Source organism: Pelodiscus sinensis, chromosome 7 (assembly GCF_049634645.1).
Source record: "Pelodiscus sinensis isolate JC-2024 chromosome 7, ASM4963464v1, whole genome shotgun sequence".
NCBI classification, from domain to species: domain Eukaryota; kingdom Metazoa; phylum Chordata; order Testudines; family Trionychidae; genus Pelodiscus; species Pelodiscus sinensis.
Genome location: NC_134717.1, coordinates 2,722,898 through 2,737,803, shown reverse-complemented (window position 1 = coordinate 2,737,803; position 14,906 = coordinate 2,722,898). Strand labels below are relative to the sequence as shown.

The following is a 14,906-nucleotide window of genomic DNA, read 5'->3' as shown; positions in this document are numbered from 1 at the left end:
GCCTCCGTGGGCAGTGGCTTCTCGACCCGGTGCAGGTCGGGACTGAGCACGCCCAGCTCAGTCCCGGCTCGCGCCGGTCCAGGACTGCTGCAGCTCTGCATCTGAAATGTAATCGTAGCCAGGCAGCTCTTACGCCATTTAAAAAGCAGAGCTGCAGCCGTCCCGGCTCTGTTCTGGCTCACGCCAGTCAGGGACCTTCCCTGCGGCGGCTCTGCAGTTTAAATGTAGTAGGAGCCAGGCTGCCTGCGTGCCTAGCTCCCACTACATTTAAACTGCAGAGCTGCAGCGGGGGAAGCTTCTGGACTTGTGTGAGCCAGGACAGAGAGCCTTCCCTTATCGACAAATTGTGTAGTTGATACAAATTGTATCGACTACATGAGTAGTCAATTACCTGCCTCTTAACATCTGTGGGGGTCCCGTACCTCCCCCTCTCACTCTCCCCCAAAAGTCTCGTATCTACAGGAGTCTTTCGCACTGGTGCGTGTTTTCCGTCTTTCCCCGAGCCACGGTGCACGTGACGGCTGGCGTGCGGGGTGGGGGGTCCGGGCCCACCCTCTCTCCCGGACCCCAGCCCAGGGCCCTAAGGACAGGGTCGCGAGGCCTTGTCCCACCGGAGGGGCGAATGCCCTAAACACACCGGTGCGCCGGCTCCATGCCCTGCCCTGGGCTACTTCCTACCCCGCTGGTACCTTCCTTTGTTACCCTCCGTTTCCGTTTCCGTGCCCCGTTCTCCTCTGCCTCTTCCCTGCCCTCTCCCCCCCGGGTGCTTCCCCCTCCTGACCTTGAGGCCGGTTTTTAAAAGTCCCGTGTCGGCGTCCGGGGCATCTGACGTCAGCGGCGGCGCACGCCACGCTCCTTGCAAGCCCCGCCTCCGGGCCATGCGCAAGCTGATGCCCCGCACCTGTCCCATCTCCGCCGCTCAGCTGAGCGGTGGGGGCGCTACACTGCCCGCATGTCGCTCCTGTGCTCTTGGCCGCCCCCAGGAGCGAGAGGGCGATCGCTGGGTCAGTGCGGGGCGGGCCCGCTTCTGCGGGGTAGACATGGCCCGCCCCATCACAACATCCTTAGTAGGACTGGTTTGCTTTTTGTTTTTTGTTGGTTCATAGAAAAAAAACATCAGAGATGGACTTGCATCCATATTTCCCCAAGGGCTAGGGGTATCGTGCTTTGGTTTGGACTCCGTTTGTCTTTGAATAGAAGGATAATGGCACCTGTCACACATGTCTGGCCAGTATATATCCAGAATTTCTCAGGATGACTGCAGAAGGAAATCACACTTTGCCACGGCACACTGTAGTGTGAAGTATTTCCAAGTCATGTAAATCTCTCCCTTTGGTACGTCTTTGTTATGCCCCTCTGGACTGACTGTATGTACAGGTCTCGTTTGCTTTGTCTCATCAATCTAGCTTGTGCATTAGCTGACTTTCTTTACAAACGGCACGTGTAGGGGATCAAAACTGAGCCCAAGGAAGATTCAAAACAACTGATTGTGGAGGGAGCAACTTTTTTGATTTTTTTTCTTCTCATTTCTGGCCACTGTGATGAGACTCAAGCAACAAAATGTCACAGCTGCGGTTCTTAGCATAGGGCGATTAGGACTCTTTTGCTAGCTGCATGAAGGTAAAGTCTGGAAGACTAAGAGTGTTTAGTAGTATCATGGAAAGAGCAGATTCAAACATCTCTCAGGGTCTGAGTCAACCCCAGCAAAATCAAAGTCATTCAGAAGCAAGGTGGCAGTTTTTAACCCGTCTGTTTTGTCACCGTACTGTAGCAGCCTGGTGTCTGTGCAGCGAAAGATGATATATTTGTTGCTCAGTCTTATCAGTGACCCTCCCACCCCACACACAAAGCGTCTCTCCTACCATGTACAATCCAGTGGCCTAAGAACAAGTCTTCATCCTGACTTTTGGTTTGAGGTGTGATGCAGCAATGGAATAAAATGGTTTGGGGCCTAATAAGTAGGCAGCCCAGTAAAGAATTTGAAGAACAGCTAGCAAAAGACACAGACTACCAGCAAAACAATGTGCAAGGGCATTAGAAGCAGGCAGCCTGCCAAACCGTCTGTGGAGCCACTGGCTGAGCGAGGTGCTGAAGGAGCACTCGAGGAAGACAAGGCCACAGCGGAGGAGCTAAACGAATTCTCTGGCTGTTCGCCAAGCTAGTCAGAGGTGCAACCCCATGCTCTGGGTGTTGCTAAGCCTCTAAGGACCAGAAGCTGGAACTGGATGACAAGGGGATGGGTTACTTGATTAATCGCCCTGTGCTGTTAATTTCATCTGAAGAATCTGGAACTGGCTGCTGACCTATGACAAGATAGTGGGTTGGACTCACTTAGAACATACGAACAGCCAGACAGGGTCAGACCAAAGGTCCATCCAGACCAGTGTCCTGTCTGCCCACATGGCCAATGCCAGGTGCCCCAGAGGGAATGAACAGAACAGGGAATCATCCAGTGATCCCTCCCCTGTCACCTATTCCCAGCCTCTGACACACAAAGCCTAGGGACACCATCCCTGCCCATCCTGGTTAATAGCCACTGATGGACCTATCCTCCATGAATTTTAGTTCTTTTTTTAAACCCTGTTAAAGTCCTGATCTTCACCACATCCTCTGGCGAGGAGTTCCACAGGTTGGCTGTGCACTGAGTGAAGAAAAACTTCCTTTTGTTTGTTTTAAACCTGCTGCCTATTCATTTCATTTGGTGACCCCTAGTTCTTATATTGTGGGAAGAAGTAAATAACTTTTCGTTATTCAGTTTTTCCACACCAGTCATGATTTTATAGCCCTCTATCATATTTCCTCTTAGTCTCCTCTTTTCTAAGATGAAAAGTCCCAGTCTTTTTAATCTCTCTTCATATGGGACCCATTCCAAACCCCTCATCATTTGTGTTGTCCTTTTCTGAACCTTTTCCAATGCCAATACATCTTTTTTGAGATGAGGCGGCCACATCTGTAGGCAGTGTTCCAGATGTGGGCGTACCATGGATTTATATAGAGGCAATAAGATATTCTCTGTCTTACTCTCTATCTCTTTTTAAATGATTCCTAACATTTTGTTTGCTTTTTGACTGCTGCTACACATTGAGTGGATGATTTCAAAGAATTATCCACCATGACTCCAAGATCTTTTTCTCATAGTTATAGCTAAATTAGTTCCCATCATTTTGTATACATAGTGCGCATTACTTTACACTTATCAACATTACATTTCATTTGCCATTTTGTTGCCCAATCACTTTAGTTTGGGGAGATCTTTTTGAAGTTCTTCACATTCTGCTTTGGTCTTAACTATCTTGAGCAGTTTAGAATCATCTGCAAATGTTGCCACCTCACTATTTACCCCTTTCTCCAGATCATTTATAAATAGGTTGAATAGGATCAGTCCCCGTACTGACCCTTGGGGGACCCCACTAGTTACCTCTCTCCATTCTGAAAACTTACTATTTATTCCTACCTTTTGTTTCCTGTTTTTTAACCAGTTATCAGTCCATGAAAGGACCTTCCCACTTATCCCATGACAACTTACTTTACGTAAGAGCTTTTGGTGAGGGACCTTGTCAAAGGATTTCTGGAAATCTAAGTACACTATATCCACTGGATCCCCCTTGTCTACATGTTTGTTGACCCCCTCAAAGAACTCTAGCAGATTAGTAAGGCATGTTTTCCCTTTGCTGAAACCATGTTGATTTTCCCCCAACAAATTATGTTCATTTATTTGTCTGACAATTTTATTCTTTACTATAGTTTTAACTAATTTGCCCACTACTGCTGTTAACTTACTGGTCTGTAATTGCCAAGATCACCTCTAGAACCCTTTTTAAATATTGGCGTCACATTAGCTATCTTCCAGTAATTAGGTACGGAAGCTGATTTTAAGGATAGGTTACAAACGGCAGCAAATGGTTCTGCAATTTCACGTATAAATTCTTTCAGATGGGTGAATGCCATCTGGTCCTGTGAACTTGTTCCATGTTCTGCCATCCATCACTACTGAGGACAGCCTCTTTCCATCCACTTTGGAACCTCCCTTCATAGAATCCTAGGACTGGAAGGGACCTCGAGAGGTCATCGAGTCCAGCCCCCCGCCCTCAAGGTAGGACCAAGCTCCGTCTACACCATCCCTGACAGATGTCTATCTAACCTGTTCTTAAATATCTCCAGAGAGGGAGATTCCACCACCTCCCTTGGCAATTTATTCCAATATTTGACCACCCTGACAGTTAGGAATTTTTTCCTAATGTCCAATCTAAACCTCCCCTGCTGCACTTTAAGCCCATTACTCCTTGTCCTGTCCTCAGAAACCAAGAGGAACAAATTTTCTCCTTCCTCCTTGTGACACCCTTTTAGATATTTGAAAACCGCTATCATGTCCCCCCTTAATCTTCTTTTTTCCAAACTAAACAAGCCCAGTTCATGAAGCCTGGCTTCATAGGTCATGTTCTCTAGACCTTTAATCAGGAAGATGAAGGCTGCTATCAAATCCCCCCTCACTCTTTTCTTTTGCAGACTAAATAAGCCCAAATCCCTCAGCCTCTCCTCATAGGTCATGTGCTCCAGCCCCATTATTATTTTGGTTGCCCTCCGCTGGACCCTCTCCAGCGCATCCACGTCCCTCTGTAACAGGAGGCCCAGAATTGGATGCAATACTCCAGATGTGATGCAATGCTCCAGATAGGTCCATCAATGGCTATTAGCCAGGATGAGTAGGGATGGTGTCCGTAGACTCTGTTTGGGAAGGTGACAGAGGATGGATCATTTGATGATTCCCTGCTCTGTTCATTCTCTCTGGGGGCATCTGGCATTGGCCACTGTCAGAAGACAGGACACTGGGCGAGGTGGTTCTTCGGTCTGACTCAGTGTGACCATTCTTATGTACTCCACCAAAAGTGGTAGGAGTCTGACGCTGAGGCCTCTGAGACTGAAGACCATGGAGGAGCTGAAGTTCAGGGCATTGAGCGCTTGGGGAGTGCCTAGGTGTGGAGAGGGAGCATGCCTGGACATCATTGCTGGCCTCACTCTACTGGAGGTTCCTGCCACTGCCTAGAAGGCAAGAATGTCACTGTAAGGTGCAGCAGGTCCTAAGTGGTTTCAAACACTTCCAATGCTGAAGGAAGTGGCAGCTGCTGGCTCCTTGGGACCGGTGAATGTAGGGGGCCCAAACTCAACTGCCTTGTCTGGACAGGAGCCAACTGTGGCCCACCAGGATCTCACTTTCTTCGATTTGGCTGGAAGTGACCGACAATCCAGCTTCTTTTTATTTTTTTTTCCTTGGGCACCAGCGACTGAGACCAGAGCTTGCTCTCCACCAGGCCTCGGAAGGTGCCGTGCTGGTGCTAAGCATCTCGGGACAAGTGTTTTCTCAGCACTGAACTTGATGATGGAGCCAGAGTGCTGTGTGTCAATGGGAGAATACTAGGAGCCAGGTCCCCTGGACGAAGGTCAGAATGGCGGCTGAGACAGGGTCAGGCCAGAGGGGTACAGGAGAGTGGTAAAAGGGAAGTATAGTAACCCTAGATTGAGTAAGTCTCTGTTCTCGGGGTAAATTAACAAAGGCCAATCCAGAACCAGCAGGAACTTTCCAGAACCAATTAGGGCAATTAAGCCACATGGGACCAATTAGCATGTTTCCAGAGTCAAGTGAATCAGACTAGTCAGATCACCTGGGGCCAATGAAGAATCAGTTTAGACCAGTTAAAAAGGGCTCCTTTTCAGTTAGTTCAGACTGTGCAAGGAGTTTGAGGAGAGAAGGAGCCGTGGAGAGACTTATTGTAAAGTTCTTATAGTCAGTGTTGTCTCAGTGCTTCCATATGTAGCCTGATTTAGGAAGGGTAATATTAGTTTGGGTTGTAGGCTCATCAGTTGAACTGATCAGAAGTTAATGAGGTTCTTGTCTTAGAATGAGGCTGCACAGAATATACAAAGGGCCCTTGGAGGATGACCGGATTTTCACACTGAGGTTGTGTCTATACTGCACTCTGAACTCGAAATAAGATATGCAATTTGTGCTCTGCAATTTGCATATCTTATTTAGATTTTATTTCAAAACAGGCTATTTCAAAATTTGGCGCGTCTACACGGTGCCAAAATTTGAAATAAAGTGCTATTTTGAGCCATCTCTTATCCCTCGTGCAATGAGGTTTACAGGGATAGCGAAATAGCGTGTCCGTTATTTCAAAAAAATATTTTGAAATAACAGGCGTGTTCCTTGGATGCGGGATAGCTATTTTGAGATACCTCTGGTATCCCGAAATAGCTGTGTAGTGTAGACATACCCAGAGACAAAATAGTATAAAACTGCATTAAAATATATGGATAGAGGTAGCAGTTCGAATGGTAAAATGAATTGGGGTTACAAATGCAGTATTGTTAGTCTAAGATCCACCTGGGAATATTTCTATATGTGGTGATTAATAGACTCACACCCATTCTTGATGACCTGGTGATAAGAGACAAAGGTGTGCTGAGATAGTTTAAAGTAGGCTTAAGTCAGAGGAAGTGGGTCTGGCCCACGAAAGCTCATCATCTAATAAACCATCTTGTTAGTCTTTAAAGTGCTACATTGTCCTGCATTTTGCTTCAGCTACCCCAGACTAACACGGCTACATCTCTATCACTTAGCTAAACAGTTAGCTTCAATAGCTCATAGCATTAGCCTCTGCACTTCCCACTTGAAAGCTGAGAAACCTGGCCCTGAACTAAGAGACTATTAGGAAGACACAGTTTAGAGACGAACCTCAACTCCTAACTTTTCCTGCTCTTCTTTTCCCTTTCCTGAACTTCTCGGAATAACTAAAAGCTCTGGGCACCCTGTTTTATATGCTTAGGTGCTTGGGTCCTCCTCCTGTGCCAAAATTTAACTTCCTCGCCCCCAAACTATTTGGGTACACTAATTCTATAGGCTGGACATACATGGCATATTTGTATGTATTGATGGTGCATGCATAGTAATGATGTTAAATGATTTTCACTTAGGTTGTTTCTATGCTATTTCTGTTCTTTTGGTGGTGTACTTGTTAAGTTTGAGGGTATTCTTGGAAATCTCCTATGCCATTAAAAGTTTCTTTATCTTGGCACCATCTGTCCAGGTGCAAGGTCCTAGATATATGCAAGCTGGCTTTGCTATCTGGATGAAAGTCCCAGATATATGCAAGCTAACTGTGCTATCTGGGTGAAAGTTTCCAGACAAAGATACTAACTTTCCCTTAGCTTAACATACAAGATATGGCCTGTAGGTCCCTTGCATTACAGCCACATTTCTTTACTATAAAGCTATAAGCTTACTGTAGCAAACCAAGTAAAACTGTCTGTTGTCCTGGAGATGGTCCATGCCACTGAGGGGGAGGCATCTTGGCAGGGCTGCGCAGGGAAGCTTGTGCTGCCGTTGTCTGCACTGTGCCGGCCGAGGTGCTAAGCAGACGGCTCCTGGCTGCTGGATTGTCAGGTTGCTGCTAATACAGGGGTGGATCTGGCTCCAGCCTGTGGAGGCCCTACTGCTCTCCTGCCCCCAGACCCTGATTGGCCTGGGAGTGGGGGAGCGTGCCAAGCCTTTTCCAGGGCATGGGTGCCTAGTGAGAAGTGGGGGCAAAGGAGCACCCCCACCCCCAGTCTAATCATGGTCTGGGGGTGGGGTAGCCCCGCCCCTCCCTGTTTAGGCCCCACCCTTCCAGGGTGGCCCTGGGCTACTTCTAAAATTTTTGAAGTGGCTCCTGAGCAAAAATGATTGCCCACCCTTGCGCTAATATGTACTTGAAAAATAAAACCAAAGGGCTGCCAACGAAGCCACCTGCTCTTCCCTCTCCTTCGGGAGCGAGCGTCTCTGACTTGGGAGAGGTGGTGCTAAACTTGGCTGAGAAGATGGGACCAGGCTTTACCCTTCTGCTTCACGTTCTTTCAGTTTTGCCATCTCCCGAGAAGGCCGTTTGCTTCTTGCGGATGACATGGGCTTGGGGAAGACGATCCAGGCGATCTGCATTGCAGCGTATTACCGAAAGGAGTGGCCGTTGCTGGTGGTAACCCCTTCGTCAGTGCGATTCACCTGGGCAGAGGTACTGCATGTTTAAGGAGCGCTTTTAAGGGCTCGCCTGTTTGGTTTTTCCGTTCTTTTTTTTAAAAAAAAATATGGATACTATGAAGGATGGCAAAATTGCCATCCAGTTAGAAAAATGGGAAAACCCAGGAAGGGATGAGGTTCCATTATCCCCTGCAATTGCAAGACACTGATCATAAGATAAATGCCTGTCTGAGCCTAATGGATGGTCCTCGTGCTGTATTCGAGGCAGGTTACAGATCTTCGACAAAAAGACCTTAAAGGGAAAAATTCCCCTCTAACCATGTATGGCCGTCGATTTAACCTTCTGCATGTGAACCAGGCTCACTGCACTTACGCATCTTAATTTCAATAATGCCCAGGACACCAATGATATGTGAGCAATTACCCACTTCTTTTGAAACCTACCAAAGTGGGTTCTACCAACGTCTCCGCTGGTACAGAATTCCAGATACTGAATTCTAGTCTGTGTTCTTCAGTTCCTGCTGAGCTCAGCAAACGTGACCAGTGGTTTTTTTTTTCCAGGGCAAAATTCGGTCCATTAGCTTTAATTTACACAATCCTCATAATTCTTTGTTGTCCTTGTTAATCAGGACTCTGCTACCCAGCCCGAGTCAGGACCTAGAGATGGGCACTCTCCCGGATTGGCAATACACATAATAGAAAGAAAGCAGGACTGCAGGCCCTGTCCTCGGAGGAAAATGACTGTTAATTAAGCAGCCTGTGTGAGCAAGATGATTTTGAGGCCTGCTTTCCTTACCTGTGAACTGTTGTTTAATGCTGGGAGAAAGTGAAGTGTAGAAGTGCTAATACGTTTCGTGCCTGACGGTGGCGGTCTTTTTTCAGCTCACTGTACTGAGGCCTGTAGACTAGTAAATTGGCTGGCTGGTGTTATAAGGCAGGACCTTGGTACTACGTACAACAGTTCTCTTTCTCCGCTACCGTTGGTACAACAAAGCTCTGGGCACTTGGCAGACACATTTCGATTTTTAGCTGAGTTGTGACAGGGAGTAAAGTGGCTTGCGTTTGGGATGAGGAAGGACAAGATGGCGGCAGCATCCTTCAGAGGCTGGTGGAGATCTGGGCCAGCACTCTAACAGGTAGCTCTTGATTTAGGATCTCTCCAGTTTTGGGTTCCCAGCTCGGAATGTCTTAGGTCCTGACTTTCAGAAGCGCTGAGCATTTCTATCTCTGATCATGTTCTGGGTCAGCTCTTGTCTGCGTACTACCTGGTCATGTATCGACTTGGCATCTGGTTTTTGTTCTCTCCTCCTTTCCTGGAGGGGAGATGTGCATGCAGTGGAGTGTGGTGTTGTTGTAGATCTTCTCCCCCACCCCCTAATCCATGTAGCTATGTGTGTACGGTAGGAAGGCAAAGCCAGATAAATTCACCTTGCCCTTTGGGTGTTGTGATGGTCTTTAGTTCCTGGTCACGTCTCGTCACAGCTAGGGTCCATGCTGAGCAAGTAGCAAAGAGATAGCAGACTTGGGTCTTCCTATTAGGAGGAGTATAGTGGAGTGCCCAGCACGTGGGACTCCACTCCTGATGCTTGCTCTGCCAGTTATTCGCTGCATGGCCTTGAGCCAGTCACTTAAACATCATTAGACCCATTCTCCAGATGGGTAAAACTGAAGTACAGGCGGGTTCTTTCCACAGTTGTGGTTGTGAGGCTCCATTATAGCTTTGGGGATCCTCCAAGGAAAGACGTGAGAGAGGTTTCAGCATCCTCGTAATCACTTGTTCTCCTTTCCCAGGCGTTTCATAGGTGGCTTCCCTCCCTGAACCCAGACAGCACCAATGTCGTGCTGACAGGTAAAGACAACCTGTCAGCAAAATTGATCAACATCATCAGTTTTGACCTCCTCAGCAAGATGGAGAAGCAGCTCAAAGACACTTTCCAAGTTGTCATTATTGTAAGTAGCATTCCTTTAAACGGCAGTAGGAGGCCTGGATAGGCTGGGTTCTCCTGGGTTGTTAAGAAGCATTTGTAGAGAGCAAACTTTGTAGAGACTGGTTGCTCTGCCCAGCAAGTTACATAACTTTTACATTACTTTGTGTAGGGGGGCGGGAATGGCTTTATTCTCCCCCTCCCCCATTGTAATTGCATCATAGGCTTGAACATTCTGATCCCGGTTCTGTTAATGATTGGTAATGAATTCATTCAACCGTGCATTGGCTCCCGGGCAGTCTCCAGCTGTCACTAGTACCTGTAGATCTATATGGGAAGGGTGCCTGAAACCATCTCAAATATGCTTTGCTTCTCCTCCGCTCTATACTCCTCCTCCTCGCCAACTCCTGACACCGTGTGTCGTCCCTGCTGGGTGTGAGCCGCTCCCATTGACTTTCAGGGGAAGACAAATGTTTCCTGTGGCTGGAGAATCGAGTCCTAGAAATGCTCTGTTAGAAGGTCAATGGGATTGTGTTTTGCCCAAGGAGTGCCACAGTGAATGTGTTCAATGAAGGGTGTTTATACAGTTTTGCCATTGGCTACATTCTCTACAAATCCAGTACACCAAAAAATTCTTGGAATAATGTCCAGAATCTTTTCTAATGTATCAAGATACAGTGTAGACAAAATCAAGGTTGGCGCTACGTGCTTCAGTGGGGCTGTTCCATTGCAGACGTGGTGTTTTCTCTGCGTGTGTGTGTGATTTCTACGTTCTCTTTTCTTTCCGAATCTATAATCTATATATTTTTTTTAGATACAAAGGGATTAGGCATTATAGAAAATTCTTACATAGACTTCAATTCCATTCCTGTTAGTTAAAATATGTCTCTAGATATGTATCTGTTTGATGGGAACCTTTAGCACTCTCATTGTTTCAAATCCAGCCTAGATTGGTAGCCACCAAAAGGCATTACGGTTTGATGGCCCTTTTTATCTTGTGTGAAGTGAGTTAAGCGTTCTCGGCCTGATTTCCAGTGAACAGATGTTTCTGTCCTATAAAGCACCATGATGGCAGTTGTTGGCAGGGTCAGCAGAGCGGATGAGAACAGACCAGCCTCTGGAGACTGAACTTTTCTCACCTTTGATTGATTTTTGCAAGGGTCCAGGCACAGAGAGCATATCAGGACGGAGGAAAGTCACAGCCACTTCTTGTTTGGGATTAAGGATCTCTGCATCTAGAGCAATCAGTCCACTGCCTTTAACCTGCGCTACAGTGACAGATGCACTATCCATGCCCAGGTGTATGCACATTCAAATCTTGTATGTGTCAAAATGGCCCCGTGGAGTGGTTAGCCTCCTTACTTTTTTCTTCCAGTCGTCGTCTTCTGCCTGGTGTCGTAATAACTTTACCTTCTTGCTAACCAGGAAGGAGAAAGCTGTGTGTTGGAATCTAAGTGGTGTATCCTCCTTTCTCCGGGTGGCTGCTTGCTCAGCCAAGCACAGCAAGATGAGCAAGAACGTACCCTTGGACGGTGCCAATTTCCTTCGTGTTGTTAAGTTCTGCCTAAACTGCAACAAAGGAAATGTAGCCTATTCTGCAAGTCATGTCTCAGCCGGGAGGTTATTATCCACCTGGAGAGCCCTAACAGCAAAACAGTAGGCTTCTAATTAGATTTCTGAACTTCTGATGCTTTTCATTAACCCCTTCATTTGAGGGAGGCAGCATCACGCCAGGGTCCCTGTGAATTTCCACTTTAAGAAAGGACACACAGTGGCAAATGAAAATCAGTGGTAGAAATTCTTTGCCTCTTTTTACTTCTTCTCTCCGCTTGCTTGGCTTGGCTATGCTCAGTCATGGTTTGTGTTTGAATGTTTGTTTCTCCCCTTCCTCCGAATTTGCAGGCAGTCCTGCCCCTTTTGTGATGGTTTCACGGTCAAAATAGCCTGGTGGCCAGCCCAGAGATTGCAACCTATTTGGGGACGATCGGCTTGAAACATTATGAAGCATAGGATTCTGGGAATGTGCTCTTTATTCCAGAGCTAAGCTATGGATCAGGACCGAGCTCCATTCATTTTCTCGCCTGTTTTGTTTCAGGATGAATCTCATTTCCTAAAGAACACAAAAACCGCACGCTGCCGAGCTGCAATGCCTCTTCTTAAGGTGTGTATTCTGTATGCCCCCGCCCTCGACCGTTTCCTCCGAGGGGTGTAAAATCCCGTGTAATCAGTTAACTGGTTAAACGTTATGGTTAACTGATGAAGCAGGATCCGGTGGAGCAGTGGATCTGGCCAGAGCATCTGGCCTGAATATCTATATCCCAACAGGGATAACAACAGTTCCTCCCAGGGCTGTAGTAAAAATGCACATCTGTACGTGTATTTAAAAATAGCAAGCTAGACGAATAAAGGTCAAAATAATCCTGTTTGCCATTGGTTGTGAGACTTTAAGACTTGTAAGTTGAGCATATGTTGCAACTTTCTGTGCAAACTGCAATAAGTTAAACCAGGGCCCTTTTTCTGTTGCATCACTTTCATGTAATGTACAACACCTACTCGAGTGCGAATTCTTCCCCTCTGCTGGTTGGAGGATCAGACTTGCTCAGCTGAGGGGGTGTGAGAGAGAGCACTCTTGATTCCCTTACAACAAAAGGAAATTCTCTGTTCACTTGTGTGGAAGGCCCTGTCCTGTTAGATGGATTTAAGGTCTGTCACGGCTTGCAATTATGAAGTCCTGGGTGGACTACAGATGTGTTATGATTCCACCAGGTGGGTCAGTTCCTAGAAAGCGTTTTCTTTCCTATTTCTAATTACATGAGGATCAGCTGCCAAAAGGTATTTGCGGGATCCAGGATAGCAGGTAACATTCTGGGGCCACTCCAAAAGGAGACCAGTGTCCTTTGTTAACCTGTTTAGAATTTACGGTTTTACACTGAAAGTGACTAATCACACTTAATGGAGAACTAATATTTCCAAAATGGTGAGTTTCAGTCCTTTGGAGGGAAGTTGATTTTTTTTTTTGTACTTTCAACTGAAAGTGGTAAGAAGCAAGGAAATGGAGGCCAAAATGTGCACACCAATTGTATATCAGATGCCCAGGTGAATGCCATTTTGATCGTTTCAAATCTGGCTGCTCTCATTTTGATTTGTGGTGCAGCTATTACGTATTTTCTCACTTAAAGGAACAAAAAAAGCAAGGTCTTGAGCTGACTGTTAATTTTTGTGCCTCAAATAAGCGCCAGAATGGGTTGATATAGCAAAACCTCGAGATTCTAAAGATTTAAAGGACTTTGTGTGGGCTAGATAAAAGTGTGTATCGTTTATCGTTACATGCTTTGAGACCTAGGGGGAAGGCCTCCCCTCCGTTCAGCCTGTTTATGCTGTGTCAAAGGATCAGAGCAGTGTGGTGTGGTCAAGGTGCCTCTCACAGGCCCTGGGGTAGGGGTGTGCCAGTGGTGGAGCTGACTATGGGAATGCTGTGTATGGCTGTGCTGCTGACTGTAGTGGTGAGGGCAATGGGAAGTCACAGGAGGCTACAGTTTGCTGCTTTTCTAGCACTAGTTAAAACAGCAAGCCCCAGAGCATAGCTATGTACTCTCCCCGCTTGGAGAGAGACACCTGTGCTAGCTCCGATCGAGCTTGTTGCTAAAAATAGTTAGCTCCCAGCAGTGGGAGGGACTAGCTGCCCTGAGCATCATTCTGTAGCCTTTGATGGGCATATGGCCAAGACATCCCAACACTCACCACTCGTTAGCACACTTGCTCAGAGCTAGCACGGGTATGTCTCATGTTGGGAACCACCCCCAGCTCAAAGTGCAGACAACCCCTTCGTTGAACTGTGGGCCTCTCTATTCTCTCCCCCCCCCTACCCCCGCCAGAGTCTGTAGTGTGCAAATCTGCCTACGCCCCCTTGGAGAGGCAGCACACCATTTCGTTCTGGGTGTGTAAGTCACTTTCTTGAATAGCAAGTAGGTAGGCACCCTCCAAAGCTTAAACTCCAGCTGATTTATGGCAGAGGAAAAACCTCCTAAGAAATGTGATCTCTGCTTTTTATTTGCTATAAATATTTATACGTCTGTAACCACCGTGGCCGGATTTAAATTGAAATGTTTCTGCAGCTGATAGTGTGCTTCGCTTGGGTACTTGTTATCAGGTCCTTTTATTGCCCTGGAATCTGGTGGCAGCACTTCCTTACTACAGTGGCAAGTAAAACTTCGAAATGTTTGTGGTGATTTAGACCAACGTGCCCACTACTCAGAGTAAATCCAGAATGAAGACTTAAGTTGAGCATGAGTTTGGAAATTGCCGTCTGAGCAACAGGGCTGAATGCCTGTTTCCGAAACGCTTTTCCGTGGGCTTGTTTCAGTCTCGAAGATCGTAGTTGATCGTTTTCTAACCGAAGGTGGGACGGGTAACGTGTAACTCCTCTTTTTCTGCTCTGGTGTAAATGTGGCCTCGAGTAGGTGCAGGGTGGTGATGTATGTTGCTTTCCCACCTACTCCGGCATAAAGCATGTGGCTGCAGTCCCACTGTTGTGCATTGGTAGAAATAATCACTCGTATAAACAGCAACGTGTCTTGGTCTTCTGTACTGGACACCAGAGATTTTTCTGCTACTCCCTCAAGGGCCAGGCACGGGTAGGGAAGAGGTTTTGGTCCTCCCAGTTTGGAAGAGCGTGTTTTGATTTAGTACTTTAAAAAACCAGGCTGCGTGTATGGTTGCCAACTTCTTAATCCCACCAAACTGAGCACTCTTGTCCCGCTTGCTCCACCCCTCCCTCAGTTGCTCACTTTCCCCTCCCGGCTGGGGTGCAGGAGGCAGGTGAGGCTTAGCTCCAGGCCCACCGCTCCCAGGCCTGGCTCTTTTCTGACCCCGGCGCTTGCCTGTCTGCCGGGCGCTCCTGTGAGGGAATGGGATTGGGGTGTGGGGGCTTGCCCTGTCCAGCCAGGGAGTGGGGGCTGTAAGATGGGCAC

General features: G+C 47.2%; 1 protein-coding gene across 3 annotated transcripts in view; it reads left to right on the top strand.

The window, feature by feature from the left end:
- SMARCAL1 (SNF2 related chromatin remodeling annealing helicase 1) overlaps positions 1–14,906 on the top strand; it is a 64,243-nt gene that overhangs the window by 15,900 nt on the left and 33,437 nt on the right. For all 3 annotated transcript variants that reach the window (XM_075933022.1, XM_075933020.1, XM_075933021.1), the window contains exons 7-9: positions 7,895–8,045; positions 9,803–9,961; positions 12,032–12,097. In XM_075933022.1, coding sequence (XP_075789137.1) covers positions 7,895–8,045; positions 9,803–9,961; positions 12,032–12,097 — 376 coding nt within the window. The remainder of the gene's footprint in view (positions 1–7,894; positions 8,046–9,802; positions 9,962–12,031; positions 12,098–14,906) is intronic.